The sequence below is a fragment of the Bubalus bubalis genome, chromosome 8 (assembly GCF_019923935.1).
Source record: "Bubalus bubalis isolate 160015118507 breed Murrah chromosome 8, NDDB_SH_1, whole genome shotgun sequence".
NCBI lineage: Eukaryota > Metazoa > Chordata > Mammalia > Artiodactyla > Bovidae > Bubalus > Bubalus bubalis.
Genome location: NC_059164.1, coordinates 53,127,282 through 53,152,455, shown reverse-complemented (window position 1 = coordinate 53,152,455; position 25,174 = coordinate 53,127,282). Strand labels below are relative to the sequence as shown.

Genomic DNA, 25,174 nt, shown 5'->3' with positions numbered 1-25,174 from the left:
ATGAAGCTTCTCAATCAGATAAGAAATATACACAAGAGAATGCTGTGCTGTGCCTAGGCACTCAGTCATGTCCAACTCTTTACAACCACATGGACTGTAGCCTGCCAGGCTCTTCTGTCCCTGGGGATTCTCCAGGTTGGAATATTGGAATGGGTTGCCATGCCCTCCTCCAGGAGATATTCCCAACCCAGGGATCGAACCCAGGTCTCCTGCATTGCAGGCAGATTCTTTACCAGCAGACTTACCAGGGAAGCCCCATACAAGAGAATATTCTTCTACAAAAAGATAGTCTTTTTGTCTTTAGTTCCTGGTACTACCTCTTGTATTGGTGTTTTCAGTATAAAATGGTGCTTCTACCTATGTTACTAATCAATCGGAATTCACTTCTGTGTGGATTTATGTGCTTAATAAATGGAATTCTGACTTATCTTAATGCTAAATTAACTACTTTAAAAATGGGGACCAATATGCAAATACAAAGATACCAACCATGTTCAGCTTTAACAAGTGTTAACATTTTGCCAAATTTCCCTGAGTCTTTTTCAGTTCATTTTAAAAAATAAAACATGTTGTGTTCAACATGGCACATTGAACATATATCCCTTTCTCTTAGGAAATACCCCTTAAATGATAGTAAATTAATAATAATATTTAAAAAGACATGAATTTGAGGAGATAGAGGACAGACAAGGATACAACAGTGGATGAGGAATGTTAATTTTCTGGAATATGGAAAGGAGATGGAAAAATAATAACTGACTTAGTAGCACTGAAAGCCAGAACCAAGTGTCACTTACTCTTATGATGCAGTATGACATTTATTACCCACTAAAAGCTTAAGATTTTGGAGATACCAGGGCTCTTGGAGTCTGGGGTTAAATTTGGACTGGGGAAGAAGAGAGCTAGTGGAAAGTGCATACACAAAGCTTAGACCATCAGATCCCTCCTCGCTCTGAATCTCAGCAGCTGTGTTACCCCCACTCCCACCCTCACAAACAACTGAAGAGTGATGCACTGGAGAATTTAAACCAGGGAGGCCCCAGACCCTAGGGACCTAGCATAGCAGAGCACAAGGGCAAGTGACTTACTGACCACAGGGTGCTTGTTGACAGTCAGCTCCCTGCATGACAAGACAGACACAGTCCCAGCCTCCTTTCCCCTTAATCATTGATGGTCATGAACCAAATATTACAGACCAGAGAAAAGTACTTATTTCCATATTTTCTTCTGTTCATTAGTTTTCCAATTTTGGGGGGAAAAAAAAACAGAAATTTCATCTCACCTCCTGTGAGCTACCTACCATGGTCACTAGTAGCGTCCCCCAGCTGTGGACCTTGTTAGATTAGTCATTTGTTAGTCATTGTTGGCTGTGCACGGAACAGTGCTCTACGACCACCCCTTCAGGTTAATCTTGCTCCCAATGAATGTCTATATTTATGGTGTCATACCTTCTCCCTGCCTCATACTTCTTTCTCTAGAAAAAGAAGAACATTTTAATAACCATGTTAATAGATATTATCTAGGTGGCTTAGATTTTAAATGACAAGGTCATAATGAGGTAGATACTTAAACTGATGCCTTTTCTAGATTGTTTTCTATCCACCATGTCATATATACATTGTTTTTCTACATGTTGATAGTGAATCATGGATTTATAGTCTTATAATATTAAAGTTAGGGAAGATACCTTGGAGTTCAGTGTGTTCATTCTACCTCTGTTTTCTCAGTAAGCAGAAAGAAGTAAACATTTTTTCCAGAGGTAATCAACTAGTTAGTGTCAGAAGCTGGGGTATAATTTTTGAAAATTATCTTTGATTATCAATGAAAATATCTGGTTACCCCTTGCGATTTGTAAACTGCAGTGTGGGATTTGAAAGTCCATATTAATAGAAAATAATTACTAGACATTAAGAGAAATTTTAAGGGCCCCTGGTAGATAAACTTATTCAACGCACTGTCCAATTGCCCATTTTGGTCTTTCTTAAGAGTTTGCCTTCATGATAAAAATTACTTTTGGTCAGCATTCTACCCATCTGTGGTTCTGTTAGGGGAAGCACACTGATTGAAACCGCCCAGCTTGGCCAGGCACCATAGTAACCATTTGCATGAGTTGTTTTATGACAGGAGATCCTGATAAGGAATACAGAACTAATAAGCCACCACCAATGGAAGAGTTCGGGAAAAGTCGAAAGGAGACACCGCGTGTCCGTCCACTTCCCAGAATCCCTCTCACTAGCATCCATCTTGGCTGAGTGATGCGTGCACCACCAAGAAAGACTCAGAATTAGAATGATTGTCCAAAGACCACCCAGAAACTAAACCCATCACCATGAAACCCGAGACTGTGAGCCACGCGCAGAGCAGTTCTCCTGGGTTCCCTTACCCTACTGCTCTCCACCCGGGTGCCCTTTTCCAATAAAATCTCTTGCTTTGTCAGGACATGTGTCTCCTCGGAAAACTCATTTCTGAGTATTAGACAAGAGCCCAGTTTCGGGCCCTGGAAGGGGTCCGCCTTCCTGTAACAGTTCCAGTATTAAATTTCAGATTCTCCAGCGGAGTGTGCAAGGCAAGAGACAGGAGAATCCCTGGAGGAAGAGTGTGTTTTTTGAAACCTCACCAAGATGTTACTAAAGCGTGTATATTGTTCAAATAAACCCTGTAGAGTTAGAAAAAGGTTGAGACATACTGCTTGAGAATTGTGTTTTAATTGAGTAATGGAATCTGATTTAGGAAATTGGAATAAAATATGAAGATAAGTACAAATCAGAGTGATAGAATTATTTCTAAAATCTGAACAGATATATAAGGATAGTAGCAAGATTCCCTCACAACCATTCATTTTACTGTTAAAGAACTTCAAATAATTCATGCTATTCTCTCTAGCCTCAGAACAATTTTCACCCAATTTCAAGATAAATAAATTTGCACAATTTCAGGGAAATGGATTTATGTGTTTCTTTCTTGGCAGGTAATTACAGGATAAGATTTCTATAAATGTTTCCTAATATTCCAAATTGTTGTTTTATTTTACATTTATATACAGTTGATGGCCCCTTTATGTAACTTTCTAAGAACCCTTTTATTGAGAGTGTCTTGATTCACAGTTTTAAGCCAACTTCTGGTCAGTTACACTGAGAGTGGTCTTAGTGAATAATTTATCATAATAATGGCTTATATAGTAAAGAAGCATAATATCTAGAAAACTATTGCCAGGAATTTTTCATGGAAGCACAGTTTATGATTTTTCTAAAATATTTGTTTATAAATTGAGTTACACAATAAATATGTGGTCCAAAAAGCTGTGCAAATATTCTCCAGCCACTCTGCTTCCCATTAGTTCAGCAGTGTGCTGAGCCCTCTTCTACTTCAGGGCTTGTCACAAATTGTTAGCCTGGCCTGGAACCCCATTAATCTTCTTTGTGAGGCCCTGTCCCCTTCAGATCTCTGTGGAAATGCCATTCCTGGGTATCCAGACCAAAATAGTTTCCCTTTTGTTCTCTCCAATAATAGTAGTTTTCTTTTATAGCACTTACCATCATTTCAACTTGCATAGTCTATGTCTTATTTGTCATTTAATGTTTAGTCTCTTTTTTCACCTCTATTTAGTCCCAGCACTTTAACCCACTATTTTATCTTCAAGTGCTAAGATAACAATCTTAGTTTTGGGTGTTTTTTTTTTTGTTTTGTTTTGTTTTTAACTTGTTCCAGTTATTATCTGCATATTTTTGTCTACTGTTGGAAACAGAACACCATTCTTTTGATTAAAATAATACAAGGTCAGTGGTGATGAACAAACTTGACATTCTCATTTTTCCAGTTCTTGTAAATTATAGACACTAAATGGCTGTATAAATTATAAAATGTGTGTGGAATAGCTGTGGAGCTTTGGAGAATAAACACAGTTGCTACAGGTTCTAAAAAGCATCTGGATTAAGTAGACGAAGCCTTATCAGAGAGGTATGGGAGAAGGCAGTTGTGCTTGTTGTTGTTCAGTCATTAAGTCGTGTCCGACTTTTTGTCACCCCATGAACTGAAGCATGCCAGGCATCCCTGTCCTTCACTGTCTCCTGGAGTTTGCTCAAACCCGTGTCCATAGAGTCAATGATGCCATCCAACCATCTCATCCTCTGTCGCCCCCGTCTCCTTTTGCCCTCAATCTTTTCCAGCATCAGAGTCTTTTCCAGTGAGTTGGCTTTTCAAATCAGGTAGCCAGAGTATTGGAGCATCAGCTTCAGCATCAGTCCTTGCAATAAATATTCAGGGTTGATTTCCGTTAGGATTCACTGGTTTGATATTCTTGCTGTCCAAGGGACTCTCAAGAATCTTCTGCAGCACACAGTTCAAAAGCATCAGTTCTTTGGCACTCAGCCTTCTTTATGGTCCAACTCTCACATCCATAACATGACTACTGCAAAAACCATAGCTTTGACTATACAGACGTTTGTTGGCAAAGTGATGTCTCTGCTTTTCAATATGCTGTCTAGGTTTGTCATAGTTTTTCTTCCAAGGATCAAGTGTCTTTTAATTTTGTGGCTGCAATGATTGCCCACAGTGATTTTGGAGCCCAAGAAAACAATATCTGTCACTGTTTCCCTTTTTTCCCCTGTCTGTTTGCCATGAAGTTATGGGACTGGATGCCATGATCTTAGTTTTTTGAATGTTGAGTTTTAATCCAGCTTTTTCACTCTCTTTCACCCTCGTCAAGAGGCTGTTTAGTTCCTCTTCCCTTTCTGCCATTAAAGTGGTATCATCTGCATATATGAGGGTGTTGATATATCTCCCGCCAGTCTTGATTCCAGCTTGTGAGTCATCCAGCCCAGCATTTCACATGATATACTCTGAATAGAAGTTAAATATTAAGCAGGGTGACAATATACAGCCTTGATTAACTTCTTTCCCAATTTTGAACCTGTCTGTTCCATGTCTGGTTCTAACTGCTGTTTCTTAACCTGCATACAGGATTCTCAGGAGGCAGGTAAGGTAGTCTGGTATTCCCATTTCTTTGATAATTTTCCACGGTTTGTTGTGATCCACACAGTCAAAGGCTTTAGCATAGTCAATGAAGCAGAAGTAGTTTTTTGTTTTTTTTTTTCTCCTTGCTTTTTCTGTGATCCAATGGATTTGCTCTCTGGTTCCTCTGCCTTTATAAATCCAGCTTGTACATCTGGAAGTTCTCAGTTCATGTACTGCTGAAGCCTAGCTTGAAGTATTTTGAGCATAATCTTGCAGGCATGTGAAATGAGTGCAACTGTGCAGTAGTTAAACATTCTTCGGCATTGCCTCTCTTTGGGATTGGAATGAAAACTGACCTCTTCCAGTCCTATGGCCTCTGCTGGGTTTTCCAAATTCTCTGGCATATTGAATGCAGCAATTTAACAGCATCATCTTTTAGGATTTGAAACAGTTCAGCTGGAATTCCATCACCTCCACTAGCTTTGTTCCTAGTGATGCTTCCTGAGGCCCACTTGACTTCACATTCCTGGATGTCTTTCTCTAGGTAAGTGACCACAGTAGCATGGTTACTCAGGTCATTAGACTTTTTTGTTTAGTTCTGTGTGTTCTTGCCACCTCTTCTTAATATCCTCTGCTTCCATTAGGTCCTTGCCATTTCTGTTTTTTATTGTGTCCATCTTTGCATGAAATATTCTCTTGGTATATCTAATTTTCTTGAAGAGATCTTTAGTCTTTCCCATTCTATTGTTTTCTTCTATTTCTTTGCATTGTTCACTTAAGAAGTCTTTCTTATCTCTCCTTACTATTTTCTGGAACTCTGCATTCAGTTGGGTGTGTGTGTATGTGTTAAGTTGCTTCAGTCCTGTCTGATCTTTGTGACCCCATGGACTGTAGCCTGCCAGGTTCTTCTGTCCATGGGATCCTGAAGGCAAGGATACTGGAGTGGATTGCCATGCCTTCCTTCAGAGCATCTTCCCAACCTGGGAATCAAACCTCTCTTTCTTATGTCTCCTGCATTGGCAGGTGGGTTCTTTACCACTAATGCCACCTTCTTTCCCTTTCTCCTTTGCCTTTCGCCTCTCTTCTCAGCTATTAGTAAGGCCTCCTCAGACTTATTTATGTGTCTAGGTATGGCAGATGTACTTAAGATTTTATTTAAATGATTGAAATTGAGAGGTATAAAATGAACATTATTGTTTTCTTATTCCATTCCTTCATTCATTTTTGTCTAAATGACCACTTTCTAAGTGCTGGAGCAGATATTAGGAAGTGTTGGGCACTTAATAAATGCTCATTGAGTGACTATCCAAGTGGATGAATGACATGCTTCTTCCTACAGAGGCGCCTCCTGTCTGGTGAAGAGAGCAGACCTTTAACAAATTTTGCTCTGGAAGCAGACAGGAGGGCAGTTTGGGGTCAGCATGGGACATTGCTGACCAATGAAACTGGAAGATGTCTCCTGGAGGTCTTCTGGGAATGGCATTTTTGTATTCTTAAAAGAGACAGTTGGAATGAGCTCCCTTTTTTTTTTCAAGGACTGTCATCATCTCTCAATGTGGTGTCTGGAGTTGTGTCAAGGAGTCTTGTAACTATGTGGGGAAAAGTCAGACGGAAAAGTAGACATGCCAAGGATGGCAGTGAAAATATAGAACCTGCAGAATTAATAATACTAGAGCTGTCCTATCTTTGGGTTTCTTGTTATGCTAGATAATACCTATCTGAAAGGCAAGGTCTTTAGAAGTTTTGTTCACTGTAAATCCCTTATCCCTAGCACAATTGCTGGCACAAGAGTATGTACTCAACAAATATTTTTCAATAACGTATTTAATTTAGTATGCAGCCAAAGGTACCTTGATGAATTTTTTGTGTTTTAATGGCAAAATCAGAGGAAGAAATGTTTGCATAAACGGTCTCAATCACACTCATCTTCAGATGTGGTTAATGACCTTGTTCCTTTGTGTTTAAGTCATTTCCTGATGCTTATGTTTGGGTAACATTTTATTGTCACAGAAGTTAAAATTATCTTGATATGTTGGTGAAGGCAAGAATCTAAAATTAACATTCTACCAATCAGGCTCCAAAAATTTAAAGCAGCCTTGTAAGGAGGTAGGGGGGAGAGATTTCATCTTAGGAGAAGACAAGATAATGAGAAAAATATTGTTATTTTCACTTATGCATTTTTATATTGAAATCTTTCCATTATGTTTACATTTATCATCCATTGTTCACATATGAGAATTTTAAATGTGTATTTGTGAATCTACCTACACAGGCTTGGAAAATTGTATTACACCATTTTTCTGAAATTGTTGTTCATTTCTGGGATAAGCAGCTTTTTAATTCTTTATGAAGGAAATACAGGCTCTCCTGTTGGGGTTGGACATGACAATTAGGCCCATCCTAGTCTTAGAGTCAATTCTGAGAACTTTGCTTGGAGACCTGTTTTTCAGATTATGTCAGAGACAGCATCATCTATAATGAGAGCTGTTATTTGAAGTAAAGTACAAAGGTTTCCTTGTCTTGGGTCATATCTTAAAGAAATTTATTGAAGAATGAAAAGCTATTCTAATAACAAATACTCACCAATGAAGTTTAACTATTATGTGTTCTGTTAAAGCTCTGGGGAATTCATAATAACAGAATTTAAGCTTTTCTTCTGATTTACCTTGTATAAACTACTGAAAATAAGTTGACTTTTTAAATGTTCAGTTAGCAGTACATAGTTTTCTCTGATTCCATATCTCCTAACTGAAACTCAATTTGCATTGCCACTCCTGAAATCTCAAGGAGAAAGCAATTTTACTTGTACATTAAGTTGGATTTACTTTTATTATAGGGAGGAGGAAAAACTTTAAGCTCTATAATTTGGTATACTGACTTTTCCTAGGCTGTTTTCAAAAAGGTCACTTGACTAGTATTTTTGATGTATTTCCCTATGCATAGTTTGATATCTGTAACTGAATCTTTAATTCCCTTGTAACGTGGGTTTCTTGAATTTTTCCTATAGCGTCACCATCCTCATATTATGCTTTTACAGCAATTCCCTAGACTCGTGAAGGTGAAGGAAGAAGTTTATAATGGTACTGAATACCAAACTGTTGCTTGATTTATTCAGGAAGGTTGTTATACACTGGGATCAAGTGACAGCTTAAAAGCTAGTATAATTTATCATCATCAGTTAATTTTCACTGGGTGTCCACTGGGTGCTGAACATTGTACAAGGCTTTTTGTCAGCTGGTATGCACCTGATAAGGTTGATGGAACTCTGAGAAGACAGAATCTTGTCCTTAAGGCACTTGCTATGTAATCAAAGGCAAGTCAGCAAATGCCTAAAGTTGTCAAGCTCTGCGTGCAAAACCTATGTAACTGAAAATACTAATTTTAGAAGGGTTCTTGTCAGCAAATGGAGGTTCTGTTCTCATAATTACCTACACAACCACCAGAATAAAGGGGATGATGTTGGGTGGACCAAGAACAGGTATCTACGATGGTCCAGTCCCTGGCTGACTGGCATCCATTTCTCTGTGTGTCTACACAGATACATTTTGTTCCCTACATATCATTTCAAAATATTCCTACCTCATGAGATCCCGTTTTCTTTTGAACAAACTGTGTACTCTGCCTGTCCCTAATGAGAGACAAGTCACATTCCTATGATACATCTAGAGCTAGTGTTATATGGTCATTATTCCACAGACTTCTGGGTGATCTTTATTCTTCCTCTAAAATGATCACGAAATCTGATCTCAATCAAATCTGCATGTAGTGCCTCATGTTCTTGGAAATTATGGCCTAAAACATATCTGACTGTATAATGCTGAAGGAAGTATAGGATAGCTGCTCTGTAAACTTAAGTACAGGATTGGTCTAGGGAGTGTCCATATCACCCTGGTGCAGGGTAGTCCAGAAGATGCTGTGGCCAGGGACTATCATGTGCGTTCTAAGTTGCTTCAGTTGTGTCTGACTCTTTGCGACCCCATGGACTGTAGCCCACAGGCTTCTCTGTCCATGGAATTCTCCAGGCAAGAATACTGGAGTGGGTCGCCATTTTCCTTCTCCAGGGGATATTCCTGACCCAGGGATGAAACCCAGGTCTCTTAGGTCTCCTCCTGGCAGGTGGGTTCTTTACCACTAGCACCATCTGGGAAGCCCAGAGCTATCATAAGCATCTTTGTTAAGTTTCTTCCCTAACCTTGGCCTGGCTTCTGTGGCCAGTGGTTGTGTTTACCTGAGGATTATCTGCTAAGAAATTTTCCCTTATTGAGTGTCCTTCATGGCCATCTCTGAGAAGGGCTTTGGGGAGGATTCCCTTGCAGGGGCCTTAGCAGTTCTTTTCTTATTGGTAGCATCAGGGATTGTCTTAAGGTGGAACAGTCACAAGTCTTTATTTGCTGGACTAGGAATTTTTTTTTTTTCCTAGCTATATAAGTTCTTTAAGATCTTTGTTGGTTGCTTATGAATATACCCCTCCACCCCGCCCACCCCACCTCTTTTTTCCTTTATAGGTGATTGTGGCATGCTTTATTTTCTGGTAACTGGTACAAAAGTTATGTGTCAAATAGTTTGACTCTGGTCCCTTGACTTGCCACTTTTGTTTCAGGATTCAGGAATCCCTCTGTTTCCTTTAGTCTTGATTTAATGGCTTCCTGTCACTTGCTCTTCTGCGGGTGGTGAAGCTTGATCCAGGTCATATGCTTCCTCAGGCTCCTTCCCCAGCTTGTATCCCTTGGGAATGAGTCATGGGAACTACTGAGTATGAGGGAGAGGCACTTGAGAGAGCCTGGAGGTTCAGGCTCCTACCACTCCTGCACCCCTAATATCCCCTCATTTCATTTTCCAGCACATCACATTTACCTGATCAGCACCCTGCATTCGGACTGGAACAAATAATACGGCTGCTGAAATTCAGATAAGAGATCTGAACTTCAGCAGTCTAACCATTACTGGCTACCAGGACTGTTTCTTATGGTTTTATATTTGTGAGTTTCACAGAGGCAAGTGAGGGCTGAAATCTAGCCCTTGCTCTACTCACCAAGGCTTGCATTCAGGCAAGGAAAGCTTTTTGAAATTTGTCTCTATTGAAGGGAGCGTCTGTTTCGATTTATAGGATACCTGATTTATTTGTGTGTTCCTGGGTTTGGTTGTATTGCTTGCAGGTAAAAAAGCTTTCTTTAATAAAACTGTCTGCTTTTTCTAGTTGACTTTCATGTCAGCCAGTTAGATGGAGTTTGTTGTTTTCTTGCAGCAGCTACCAAAAGCCAGGAGAACTCCAAAATACCAATATATGGGTAGATTTCTGCAAGTCCCCTAAAGCTCCAGCCTTCCTTTGCAGGTACTCTATGCCCCAAGGACTGCAGACTGCTTATTTTAACTAGCCATTTTGCTACTGTTTCGTATTGACTACTGACATTCCAGCTGGGATGGTTGTTCAGTTGCCTAGTGTGTCCGACTCTGTGACCCCATGGACTGCAGCACGCCAGGCCTCCCTGTCCTTCACCATCTCCCTGACGTTGCTCAAACTCATTTCCATTGAGTCAGTGGTGCCATCCAACCTCATCCTCTGTCGGTCCCTTCTCCTCCTGCCTTCAGTCTTTCCCAGCATCAGGGTCTTTTCCAATGAGTCAGCTCTTCCCATCATGTAGCCAAAGTATTGGAGTTTCAGCTTCAGCATCAGTGTTTCCAATGAATATTCAGGACTGATTTTTATTAGGATTGACTGGTTTGATCTTGCAGTCCAAGGGATTCTCAAGAGTCTTCTCCAGCACCACAGTTCAAAGGTATCAATTCTTCAGAGCTCAGCTTTCTTTATGGTCCAACTCTTATATCCTTACATGAAACCTGGAAAAACCATATATTTGACTATACAGATCTTTGTCAGCAAAGCAATGTCTCTGCTTTGTAATACACTGTCTAAGTTTGTCATAGTTTTTCTTCCAAGAAACAAGTGTGTTTTAATTTCATGGCTGAGGTCATCATCTGCAATGATTTTGGAGCCCAAGAAAATAAAGTCTGTCACTGTTTCCGTTGTTTCCCCAATTATTTGCTATGAAGTGATGAGACTGAATGCCATGATCTTCGTTTTTTTGAATGTTGAGTTTTATTATTTATTATTTTTAAATTTTATTTTATTTTTAAACTTTACAATATTGTATTGGTTTTGCCAAATATCGAAATGAATCCGCCACAGGTATACATGTGTTCCCCATCCTGAACCCTCCTCCCTCCTCCCTCCCCATACCATCCCTCTGGGTCATCCCAGTGCACCAGCCCCAAGCATCCAGTATCGTGCATCGAACCTGGATTGGCAACTCGTTCCATATATGATATTTTACATATTTCAATGCCATTCTCCCAAATCATCCCACCCTCTCCCTCTCCCCCAGAGTCCAAAACACTGTTCTATACATCAGTGTCTCTTTTGCTGTCTCGTATACAGGGTTATTGTTACCATCTTTTTAAATTCCATATACATGCATTAGTATACTGTATTGGTGTTTTTCTTTCTGGCTTACTTCACTCTGTATAATAGGCTCCAGTTTCATCCACCTCATTAGAACTGATTCAAATGTATTCTTTTTAATGGCTGAGTAATACTCCATTGTGTATATGTACCACAGCTTTCTTATCCATTCATCTGTTGATGGACATCTAGGTTGCTTCCATGTCCTGGCTATTATAAACAGTGCTGCGATGAACACTGGGGTACATGTGTCTCTTTCAATTCTGGTTTCCTCAGTATATATGCCCAGCAGTGGGATTGCTGGATCATAAGGCAGTTCTATTTCCAGTTTTTTAAGGAATCTCCACACTGTTCTCCATAGTGGCTGTACTAGTTTGCATTCCCACCAACAGTGTAAGAGGGTTCCGTTTTCTCCACACCCTCTCCAGCATTTATTGCTTGTAGACTTTTGGATCGCAGCCATTCTGAATGGCGTGAAATGGTACCTCATAATGGTTTTGATTTGCATTTCTCTGATAATGAGTGATGTTGAGCATCTTTTCATGTGTTTGTTAGCCATCTGTATGTCTTCTTTGGAGAAATGTCTATTTAGTTCTTTGGCCCATTTTGTAAAAGAATGAAACTAGAGCACTTTCTAACACCATACACAAAAATAAACTCAAAATGGATTAAAGATCTAAACGTAAGACCAGAAACTATAAAACTCCTAGAGGAGAACATAGGCAAAACACTCTCCGACATACATCACAGCAGGATCCTCTATGACCCACTTCCCAGAATATTGGAAATAAAAGCAAAAATAAACAAATGGGACCTAATTAACCTTAAAAGCTTCTGCACAACAAAGGAAACTATAAGCAAAGTGAAAAGACAGCCTTCAGAATGGGAGAAAATAATAGCAAATGAAGCAACTGACAAACAACTAATCTCAAAAATATATAAGCTACTTCTACAGTTCAATTCCAGAAAAATAAATGACCCAATCAAAAAATGAATGTTGAGTTTTAAACCAGCTTTTTCACTCTCTTCTTTTAACCTCATCAAGAGGCTGTTTAGTTCCTCTTCCCTTTCTGCCATTAAAGTGGTATCATCTGCATATATGAGGTTATTGATATTTCTCCTGCCAGTCTTATTACAGCTGTGCTTCATGCAGACTGGCATTTCACATGATGTAAGCTGAATAAAAAGTTAAATAAGCAGGGTGACAATATACAGCCTTGATGTACCCCTTTCCCAATTTTGAACCAGGCCATCATTCCATGTCTGCTTCTAACTGTTTCTTCTTGACCTGCATACAGGAATCTCAGGAGGCAGGTAAAGTGGTCTGGTATTCCATTCTCTTTAAGAATTTTCCAGTGTGTTGCTATGATCCACACAGTCAAAGGCTTTAGAGTAGTCAATAAAGCAGAAGTAGATATTTCTATGGAATTCTCTTGCTTTTCTAATGATCCAGTAGATGTTGGGAATTTGATCTCTGGAACTTCTGCCTTTATAAATCCAGCTTGTGGAGTTCATGATTCACGTACTGTTGAAGCCTAGCTTGGGGTATTTTGAGCTTGGTCTTGCTAGCATATGAAATGAGTGCAGTTGTGCGGTAGTTTGAACATTCTTTGGCATTGCCTTTCTTTGGGATTGGAATGAGAACTGACCTCTTCCAGTCCTGTGGCCACTTCTGAGTTTTCCAAATTTGCTGGCATATTAAGTGTAGCAGTTTAACAGCATCATCTTTTAGGATTTGAAATAGCTCAGCTGCAATTCCATCACTTCTACTAGCTTTGTTCCTAGTGATGCTTTCTATGGCCCACTTGACTTCACACTTCAGGGTGTCTGGCTCTAAGTGATTGATCACGCCATCATGTTTATCCAGGTCATTAAGATCTTTTTTGTATAATTCTTCTATGTATTCTTGCCACCTCTTCTTAATATCTTCTGCTTCTGTTAGATCCATACCATTTCTGTCCTTTATTATGCCCATCTTTGCATGAAGTGTTCCCTTGGTGTATTTAATTTTCTTGAAGAGATCTCTAGTTTTTCCCATTCTATTGTTTTCCTCTATTCCTTTAAATTGATCATTAAGGCAGGCTTTCTTATCTCTCCTTGCTAATCTTTGGAACTCTGCATTCAGATGGGTGTATTTTTTCTTTTCTCCTTTGCCTTTCACTTCTTTTCTCAGCTATTTATAAGGCCTCCTCAGACAACCATTTTGCCTTTTCGCAATTTTTTCCCCTCTTTGGGATGGTTTTGATCACTCACTGCCTCCTATACAGTGTTACAAAACTCCTTACAGAGTTCTTCAGGAACTCTGTCTTTCAGATCTAATCCCTCCAATTTATTTGTCACTTTCACTGCATATAATCATAAGGGATTTATTTAGATCATGGTGACATCAGATCCTCATGACTAATAAAGAAGTTTTTGTTGAGTCTTAAGCCAACTTTTTCACTCTCCTCTTTCACTTTCATCAAGAGGCTCTTTAGTTGTTCTTTGCTTTCTGCCATATGGGTGGTATCATCTGTATATCTGAGGTTATTAATATTTCTCCCAGCAATTCTGATTTCAGCTTGTGCTTCATCCAGCACATTTCATCTGACATTTTGCATGATATACTCTGCATATAAGTTAAATAAACAGGGTGACAATATATAGCCTTCACATCCCCCTTTCCCAATTTTGAACCAGGCCATTCATTGTTCCATGTCTGGTTCTACGTGTTGCTTCTTGACCTGCACTCAGGTTTCTCAGGAGGCAGGTAAGGTCTTCTGGTATTCCCATCTCTTTATGAATTTTCCAGTTTGTTGTGATCCACACAGTCAAAGGCTTTAGAGTAGTCAATAAAGCAGAAGTAGATGTTTTTCTGAAACTCTAGTTCTTGCTTTTTCTATTATCCAACAGATGTTGGCAATTTGATCTCCGGTTCCTCTGCCTTTTCTCAATCAAGCTTGAACATCTGGAAGTTCGTGGTTCACATACTGTTGAAGTCTGGCTTGGAGAATTTTGAGCATTACTTTACTAGCATGTGAGATGAGTGCAATTGTATGGTAGTTTGAGCATTCTTTCACATTGCCTTACTTTGGGATTGGAATGAAAACTGACCTTTTCCGGTCCTTGGCCACTGCTGAGTTTTCCAAATTTACTGGCCTACTGAGTGGGCTTCCCACTGTAGCTCAGTTGGTAAACAATCTGCCTGCTAGACAGGAGACCTGGGTTCAATCCCTTGGTCGGTAAGATTCCCTGGAGAAGGAAATGACATACCACTCCATTATTCTTGCCTGGGAAATCCAATGGACAGAGGAGCCTGGAAGGCTACAGTCCATGGGGTCACAAGAGTCCAACATGACTTAGTGACTGAACCAACAACCAACTAATATCAAGTGTAACACTTTAACAGCATCATCTTTTAGGATTTGAAAAAGCTCAACTGGAATTCCATCACCTCCACTAGCATCATTCGTAGTGATGCTTCCTAAAGCCCACTTGCTTTCACATTCTGGGATGTCTGGCTCAAGGTGAGTGATCACACCATCATAGTTATCTGGGTAATGTAGATATTTTTTGTATAGTTCTTCTGTGTTTTCTTGCCACCTCTTCTTAATATCTTCTGCTTCTGTTAGGTCCGTACCATTTCTGTCCTTTATTGTGCCCATCTGTGCATGAAATGTTCTCTTGGTATCTCTAATTTTCTTGAAGAGATCTCTAGTCTTTCCCATTCTATTGTTTTCCTCTATTTCTTTTCACTGATCCCTGAAGAAGGCTTTCTTATCTCTCCTTGCTATTCTTTGGAACTCTGCAATCAGATGGGTATATATTTTCAGAGTGCCTCACTCCACCCTAAACTCCTTCAGGGGTTGTTGAAGTTCAATGGCAATAGCAGCACAGGCTTCAGTCTCCACAGAGGCAGATGACAAATGTCATTGTTGTTCAGTTGTTGGCAATGCTCTTGGTAATTGCCAATTAGTAATTGATGCTACTCCTGATGCAGGTTTTTATATTAGATCAGAGTCCTCCATCTTAGGATTTTTGACTTGTATTGTGCCTTACCAGAGAGCCTTATCATATTTGTTGTTGTTCAGTTACTAAGTTGTGTCCTCATGGACTGTAGCATGCCAGGTACCTCTGTCCTCGACAATCTCCTAGTGTTTGCTCAGATTCATAGCCGCTGAGTCACTGATGCTATCTAACCATTGTATCCTCTCTCTTATCACATGGAGGAGGGCTAAACGCACCCAGTAGCAGACTGGGTCTAGGACCTATGCCAGAAAGCACTTCTGCACCGGTCTAGATATCTCAATGTGTATGTTAAGTTGAAACCTAAGAGTATTGGATGCTTCGTAATGGGATGTCTTCTTATATGCTTTGTGGTCCTTCAAAGCTACAATCAGTATGTAAAGACTCTGGATGAATCTGAAAATTTCAGATATTTGGAATTTTCAGTATATGCTTTTTTAGGTGCCATCCACCCTAATTTTACTTTTGTATATGCTGCCTAATGTTTGTAAATGCTAACTTGGCTAAGTGTTTTTCATATGTTATTTGAAAAGATAATATTTGATATGTTCTATCCCTTTGTGATAGAAAATCAGGTGATTTTAAAGTGATTACTTCTAAAAACAAATAATAGTTTTAAAAATCTTTCCCTATAAGCCTCATGGTGAAATACTAGCAAGGTCAATAAAATGTTTAATTAATGGTATGACTTTTGAAGTGAGGTGTAACTACCTGATACTTCCTAACTTACTATTGTTTTGAGAATTTTGAGAAAAAAACTTCTATTTGTTGAAACTAACATGATAACAGTAGGACTTTTCAAACTTCTGCTTGCCCACTAATTGATCTTAAAATAAAACACACAAAGGAAATCCCTTTGTACCTAAACATATTCCATGTATATGTATATGTCTGTGTGTGTGAGTTGCTCAGTCATGTCCGACTCTTTGCGACCCCATGGACTGTAGCCTACCAGGCTCCTTTGTCTGTGGGATTCTCCAGGCAAGGATACTGGAGTAGGTTGCCATTGCCTTAGGTAAAATAGATTTTTGGATTGTGCTATCTTTTTATTAGTGTATTTTCAGGCATACAGAAATCACTGTGTAGGCTATTTATTCTCTGTAAAATATTAACATATTTATGTAGATGTTTACTATACAATTATAACTGGAGAAGGAAATGGCAACCCACTGCAGTATTCTTGCTTGGAGAATCCCTATGGACAGAGGAGCCTAGGAAGCTACAGTCCATGGGGTTGCAAGAGTCGGACACAACTGAGCGATTAGCACACACACACATAGAATTATAAATACTTATAAGCAGAGGTCACTTTATCAGTTAAGTCAAAGGATGGAAAATACCTATTGAGTCAGAGAACAAAGGAGACCACAGCAACCAGAGGCCCCATCTTCACTATGGGATTATATAGGTGGACAATATGTTCTTTTAATAAATGAAGCTAGCAGACAGCAATCCATAATGAAACCTGCTAACTTAAACTGAAAATAGTCTATTCTCAAATGTATGGGTGGTGGGCTCCTCTTATCCAGGTAAGTTAAGTAAAAACTATGATATTCAAAGGCTGGCATGAAGTGAAGCCAAATTTGTCATCCATTTGAGGATAAAAACATGATGCAACAAATGCTGCACTTGGAGGGGATGTAATAAAGATTTGTATTATTCTTTGGTGTACTCCCTGGGGACTTTTCTGTAATACATGAAGATATTAAAAAGAAAATGTACATCACTTTTGTTAATGGTCTTTATTTTTTTAATTTATTTCTCTGTATATTTATTTGAAATCTGCTTATTTACAAGAAGGTTTGGGGTTGACTTATAAGGGAAGAAAGTATCTGGTAACACAGAATAAAAAATAAAAGCCAACTAATAAATCAGAATCAAATGGGGTGTGGATTAAGTAGGGGAGAGTGAGGAGGGAGAGATCAGTGGGGTGGAACTGGGAAGACAAACCCAGGTCCATGAGATCTATCATCTCCTCTCATTTTGCCAATGAACATCCTACTGCCCAGGGGGATGCAGTAATTTTCTCAAGCTCAGAGAACCAGGAAATACTGGCTCCAAAATTCAAACCTTAGTGGGTCTTGTTTGTCAAAGCGTACACACTTCCCACTATTGTTGCCAGTATCTTGTTGAAGAAAATACTTGTGTACAAATTGCTCCTGATATTAAGGTAACTGACTGGTCCCAGTTTGCCTGGGACTGTCCTAGTTATAAAACCATTAGTTCTGCCTTCCAGCACCTCCTTCAGTCCTGAGCAAGCTGGGATGGTTGGTCACCCTGCTGGATTTCCTTCCAGCCATGGTAAAGGTAGAATTTGACAGAGTTGTATCACTGTGCTAGAGTGGTGGAGTAAGGCTGGGATACTTTGCCTACAGAATCACAACATGCATGATTATCCCTCAGTGATAACTGGCTCCTACCTTATAAAGTTGAGCAGTTGCTTTCTAAGATCCATCAGAGTCTGTATATTCGGCAGTGGTCTTTCCACTACTATTAGATTGTTTTGCTTCTTTTTCACTAGTGAAGTATGATGTCTTTTGGATCTTTGGGGCTAGGGACAGTTTATGTATATTATATGTAGATGTACTTTACATAGTTGTTCATAGGCATTGGTAGAAGCTATGTTATATCATGAGTCGCAGCATTAATCCCATGGCTAAATTCAAGTTTATTTCTTATGTAACAGCATGAGATGAGCATTCCAGGTCAGTAAGAGGCTCTCCTCTGCTGCCATGCAGATTCTTGCTGTTTGGTTTCTCCAATATCCTTTAAGGTATTTCCCTCAGCCGTGGTCAAAGCTGGGTTGCTGCCAAGTACAAGGAAAAAGAAGCATAAGGAGGACACACCCAAGTTGTAAGGTCTAGGCCTAGAAGTGACAGAAATAAATTCTTCTCTTCAGCCCTTCAGAGCAAACATGGTCACGTGGCTGAAACAAACTGCAAGGAATGCTGGGAAATGGGTTAGCCCCATAGCCGGGAACGATGGGGAGGATGGATCTGGGAAACAGCTAGCAATCACCCTCTTCCAGACTGTACTTAAAGATGTTCAAGTACTTCCTAAATGTTCTTTGTGCAATGGAGAAAAGTGCTCAATTCTCCAGACTTCTAAAAGTTGTATTCTTTTGTTTGGGGAAGAAGTACCTCCAACCCCTGACATTTGATGATTTATTTTGCAATAATTAAAAAGGAATCACTGTTACAATTGCTAATCTATATGAGAGCATCAAAGAACAATCCCCTCTATCCTGTGAGATCCCAGTCACGTAAGCACAGGATTTAATTGGGACTCTTAAATGGTCAAGATTCTAAAAAAAATTATAATTCCAAAATATATCTCAATATGTTAGTATACACATTAAGTAAAATGAAGATGGAAAAGATGTGATGGAAAAGTTTAGAAGCTTGAGAGAGAAATAAATTTCAGAAGGCCTTTGGAGGGGAACTAAGGGAACAGAAATTGCCAGGAGCTTCCAGACTGGGTGTTAGAATGCTGGGTCTGTACACTGAGAAAAGTTTGTATCACGCTGATTCAAGTTGTCTAATAGCACATTTATTTTAGTTGATTTTAGCCTAAATTTACATTATAACAATAAGTATAAATAATATAGTTTAGTCATAGTAGTGCATATTGAAATGAATAACTTTTAAACCTATCAATAATATAGTTTAGTCATAGTAGTGCATATTGAAATGAATAACTTTTAGACCTATCAATAATATAGTTTAGTCATAGTAGTGCATATTGAAATGAATAACTTTTAAACCTATTATTGTATGTAGATGTATATTTTATGTATATTTAATAGAATGCTATTTTGTTATAAGTATATATAAAGTCTACACGTGTATGTGTGTGTGTTGGGGGGTGGGTGGGTGCGTGTCTGTTTGTCTGTCTCATAGTTACCAAGGAGTAGCATAATACTGGGTACCCAACAAAAGCTTTGTAACTATCCCTAGGAAGAGTAAATTCGGTTTATACCAAGTCAGTTTCCCCCTTCCACATTCTATTCTCCATATTCTATTTTGATCATTTTGTTACTGACAATTTTAAATCCTAAACGTTTAATTCAGATTTTTTTTTTTTTTTTTTCGGATATGTGCAGCAGCCATTTAAACTGACTAAATGGCATGAGAATTCTTTTGTAATTTTATTAAATCTGACTTGTGTAAAGAGACCAGCAACTGAAGATGATTTGCACATGCTAATAGATTATATGTTATAGCAGAATGTTGCTTTATATTGCTCCTCCAGCAGCTGCAGTCTCAAGTATAGTTATTACTAGCTCCAGTATCACCCAGTTTTTTTTTAAATTATCAAAAGAAGTTCATGCTATTGACTCATTACTCCCATACTTATTATTCTTATTGAAAATCACTAGATCTAATTCTATCGGTTTCCTTCCTGATTGAAAATATTTGAACCTAGAAAGCATAGTATTTCTTAAGACATTTGTAACTATTCATCATGGATGTTAAAATTACAATCATGCTGCATTGTGTGAGAAATGATTTTTTTAAAAATCTTTACACATATGGTAAGCAGGTGACCAATGCTATCCAGGTTTGGAGATGCTGAATGTTCAAATAAGTGGTATTTGAAATTTTGATGTGTATTGCATTCATTACTGAATCTCAAGAATACATTTTTTTTTTTTTTTTTGCTCATATAGAGTAAGTTTAAAATGGGGTCTTTTGTGGAAGCACCCATCCTGTTTAGAATGATATAACAGATGCTGAATGTTCACATATCAAACAAAATGCCAGCTTTCTGTAGAAAAGAGGTGTCAAAAAGTTTCTTTGTACCTTTAACGCATGTGATTATGTAGTACAAAATGCAGAGTTTGTAAAATTTCTTGAATATACAGGCAAAAAAATGAATAATTCAAAACAACTCATAAGTTCTACATTCTATTGTCCCTTTATAACGCAGGCAGAAGATAGCAGTGCGCTCCCAATAGAGCTGAATTTGCACAAGTTCCACCTCTGAAAATGCCAGATGGTCTATGGTCTACTTTTGAGAGCTGTCACATATGTAAAGATTTGAAAAAAGAAAGACAGCTGAATGAGAGCAGTGGATCATTAAAGGGAGAGCGAGGGTCCCTAGGCATCACTTGTGTTTTAAGAAGCATTGTGTCGTTCCCATATTAGTGTGCCTTTTTTTTTTTTTTAAAGCCATACACAACTTTTACACAGTAAGGGAAAAAAAATCTATTTAAAGCTAAGTAGTTATGGTTTAATCAGTCAGTCAGACTTTTTTGTTCTTTATTCAAGAACACAATCATGTTTCTGATTTGGTTTTAGTTGTACATTTACTGTAAGATTTAAGTCACATCTCTGAAAAAGCATCAATGAAGTTAAATGTCTGTTAATATAACTCATATATCTAGGTTTTATCCAATTTTGATTTGCTTATATTTGCTTGCATCTGACAAAATCACAATGTTAAGAAATTGGAGTGAAAAGGGAATACTTGGTTATTGACCATAATACAAACTATACTAAAAATACTTAGGTGGCAGTGAAACAAAAATGAATGTACCATCATTTACCTGCCAACAGAAATAGATAAAATTTTGAGGATTGAAATGTAGATAAATCATTAAGAATATGTTTGAATGTCACTCCGACCATATACAGTAATTTGCAAATAGTCAATTTTGATGGTAGGAATAGGTCAGATCTGTCGGTTTTAGAATTTGGTGGCAAGACCTGATTATCTTTTACCACCTTTATTTTTATTTATAGGGAATGCTTGTTACATAATAATTATAAATTGATTTTGGATTATGGAATATGACAGGGCATTTTTTTATTGATAAGTCTCCACAGCATTGGTCAATAACATTTCAACTTAACCCAGCTCTCAATTGCTTGAATTATTCTTTTCAAGAAGAAGTGGTCCAAAACATTCCATTTATTTGGTGAGATTACTGGAAAGAGCTTTGAAAAGAACACCAAATTAGGTTTAACTATCTTCTTTGGCATCCCGTTAAATACATATGCATAACTGGTTTTATGTTCAATAGCAGTCATTAGGATGTCATTCTAGTTGATACAAGAAGTTACAGGAGCAGCAAATTAATCTCTAGATCAAATGATTGCACACCCATAAGAAATAGATCTCCTTTTGCACAAGCCTTGATTGTTAATTTTAGCTTTGAGAAGGATATATATAGTTGCTAAGCAGAGAAGTAACCATTTTCTTCTTTTTTTCTTTGCATCAGAAGTTAGGAGGAAAACAAAACATTTTGATAAATTTTACAGCCATTACTCTGTGCTATTCCGAAATATTAAATGTTTAGATAATTATTCTTTGTCACTAAAAAACTGATTAAGAGTTCATATATTAGTTTTATAAATTGTGTATTAACATTAATAAACTTGGTATGAAAGGATGCTTTTGTTAAGTAAAAGAATAATAATAAGCTTTTTTCTTACAATGTGTACATTCATGAGGAATAAAATAGTCTGGTATGCTAAGATATTTTTCCTCAAGAGACATAGCATATGTGAACAAGAATGGAAGTAAACAATGTGTGCTAAAGACCTGTCTAATTTGTCAAAATTATTTATGAAGCCTTAGGTAGTCCCAAGATAACAGCTAATTAGTCCATTTTAGCCATTATCAGTTCTGTGTGTACCTGTTACAGTGTTGTGTGCTATACTTATTTCTAAGTCGAAGACCTCCTAGTATTCAGATTTAATTAACATTTCATAACTGTTCATAATCTTAAACAGAAAAGACTAATTAAAACAGCTGCTTCGTATTTTGAAATTCCAAGAAATGATAAAATAGTAAAATTTGACACCAAATGGTTTTTGTTGTTGCTATTTTTTTGCTGAAATTCTATGATTGATAACTCTGCGTAGGACCTATACCAGCAAGATAAATGTTGATTTTAAGAATTCATTACTTAACCAATGTAAATAGATAACATTTGGTGGGGAGATCAGGACTCTGAGCTTCAAAAACCAGAATCCATTTTAGCTAATTTAAATAGAAAATATTTATCAGTTGCATATAGACTCTCCCAGGAATTTTACAGCCAAGGATCATGCCCACCAAATGGGTGCTTTCCTAATGAAAAAACTTACTATTACTGCATGCTTTGCCCACTGATCTGCTAGGAAGTGGTCACCAGACACTGCACCCACTGCCGAGATTTACACATGCCTTCTTTACTGTCTGTGCTGAGAGGCTCTACCATCTGGGTGTGGCTGCCCTCTTGCATCCATAGTTCTGCATGTGAGTTGCGCTTCTGCTTGGTAGAATGTAAATTACATATGTGCCCTCTAACTCGAGGACTGTAGGGATGAGTTAGAGGAAGTTATCAAAATCTATGAGGGTCTTTAGAAATGCTGGGCAGCATAGATGATCACTCATCACTGTGCTTGTTTTATGATTTATTGTCCAAAGAAATTAGTTGTTCATTTTTAGTGTCATGCTAATAAAATATTTTTATATTTTTCTTTTAAATTCTTCATTTATAAACATTGAAAACATCTGAAATGTCTTCGTATCAGAGATAGATGCATTTGCATACACAAGTATTTTGGTGACTTGCTCTCCTGTTCCATTGGTTTATGTCTGTGTCTGGACCAATGCCATACTGTCTCAGTCTGTGTGTGCGTGCATATTCAGTCGTATCTGACTCTGCAACCCCAAGGACTGTAGCCCACCAGGATCCTCTGTCCATGGGATTCTCCAGGCAAGAATACTGGAGTGGGTTGCCATTTCCTCCTCCAGTGGATCTTCCTGACCCAGAGATTGAACTCACCATTCCTGCATTGGCAAGCAATCTGCTGAGCCACTGGGAAAGCCCACTGTCACTGGTGGTCCAGTGGTTAAAGACTCCAAGACTTTCACAGCAGGTGTGCATTCAATCCCTGATTGGGGAACCAAGAATCCCACATGCCGTGTGGCCGAAAAAGAAAAAAAAATTTGAGTGATATATATGAACCATTTATATGATTTGGGCTTCCCTGGTGGCTCAGATGGCCTGCAATGTGGGAGACCTGGGTTCGATCCCTGGGTAGGGAAGATCCCCTGGAGAAGGAAATGGCAACCCACTCCAGTACTCTTGCCTGGAAAATTCCATGGAAGGAGGAGCCTGGTAGGCTACAGTCCATGGGGGTCGCAAAGAGTCCGACGTGACTGAGCGACTTCACTTTCACTTTTTACTTTAGTTACTGTAGTTTCAAGGTAAGACTTTTTATCTAAGTCAAATCCCACAATCCTGTTTTTCTTCCTTAAAATTTCCTTAGTGATTCTTGACTACTCTTACTTATAAAATTTTTGATCTGTTTGTCAGGTTCCACAAATAAGCCTTTTAGAATTTTTATGGGAATTGCATTACATAAATTGGGGATAATTACCATATTACCAGAATTAACATACTTATAATCTTTTCATTTGTTAGTTTGTTTTTTTTTTAATGTCAGTTATGTTTGGTCAGTTTTGCCATCGAGTCTCTTCCCCCTTTTTCCTAGCTTAATTCCTAGATACTTACAGGCTTTTTTTGTTTGTTTGTTTGTTGGCTTGTTTTTCTTTTGTAGTTTCTGTAAAGAGTTCAGTTCTTGCATCTTTGCTAGTTGCTTACTGTTGCCTTATGGAACTTCACTGAATTTAATATAGTTTATCATGTATACATCTTACTAAATTCTTAGTTTTTCAGACTGTATAGTCTCTTAGATTTTCCCTGGAATATTCAATTATGTATCCATCTCAAAAATGTTTCTTCCTTTCCAGGACTCAGACATGTTTTTCTTTTCGGTGTTCATTCCTTTTGCCAGCAGAGTGTCACGTAAGAGGGTAAAGGTGGGCATTCTTTCCTTGGTCCTGACCAAACGGGAGCACTTCTGCAGGACTGACTTTAAATTTTGATAAATGTGTTCTATCAGATTAAGGAAGTTCTCTTCTATTCCTAAGTTTCCATAAATGGTTTATTTTAAAATTAAAAAAAAAAATATATATATATATGGAAAAGATTTTCTTCAGAATTTAAAGTGGAATTAAAAAGAAAAGAATACAACACACTGTCTTATCCAGCTTTGATGCTTGAATTCATTGTTCCTTTCAAAAGGCAGTTGAGTAGTTTATCATTATCAGGGATACTCAGATAATACTGCAGTGTCTGTAGCACCCAAAATAGGACCTGGGACTTAGCTGTTGAATGAGTTTTGAATTACCTTTTGCAGATTTCCAACTTAAATTTACTTAAAGAAAAAAGAAGCACCGTTTTTTCCTCTTCTTTTTGTGTCCCTTATGTAAAGCTACTCTTGATGAACCCTTTCCATTTCTCTTTTCCTAATTATGCTTTCTCTGTATTCATTTGCGTGTCCCTCCCCCACCCCCCGTTAGGATCATGGATGAAACCCAAAAAAGTCTGTTACTGATTGGGTTTTGATTATTTTCAAATACTCATTTTTTTAACTGGATAAATATTTCCTGTTTTTCTTTTTTTCACTTAGCCCAACCTCAGCGCTTGCCTCAGCTTCAAACTGCAGCACAGGAAAGTGAGGAGGAAATAAGCAAGATAAAGAATGGCCACCCAAGTCTGAGCAATGGCAATGGAATCCACCACGGGGCCAAACATGTATCTGCAGAGAATCGAAGACTTTCAGCACCCGTTTCTCAAAAAATGCATAGAAAAATTCACTCCAGCTTGTCTGTAAACAGTGACATCAGTAAGAAGAGTAAAGTAAATGCTGTCTTTTCCCAAAAGACGGGCTCTTCACCTGAAGGTAAGTGTGATGC

At 38.2% G+C, this 25,174-nt stretch overlaps 1 protein-coding gene across 6 annotated transcripts in view; it reads left to right on the top strand.

Annotated features, from left to right (window-relative positions):
* MDFIC (MyoD family inhibitor domain containing) overlaps positions 1-25,174 on the top strand; it is a 138,230-nt gene that overhangs the window by 77,294 nt on the left and 35,762 nt on the right. For all 6 annotated transcript variants that reach the window (XM_044946647.2, XM_006071016.4, XM_006071015.4 and 3 more), the window contains one exon: positions 24,889-25,161. In XM_044946647.2, the coding sequence (XP_044802582.1) occupies positions 24,889-25,161 (273 nt within the window). The remainder of the gene's footprint in view (positions 1-24,888; positions 25,162-25,174) is intronic.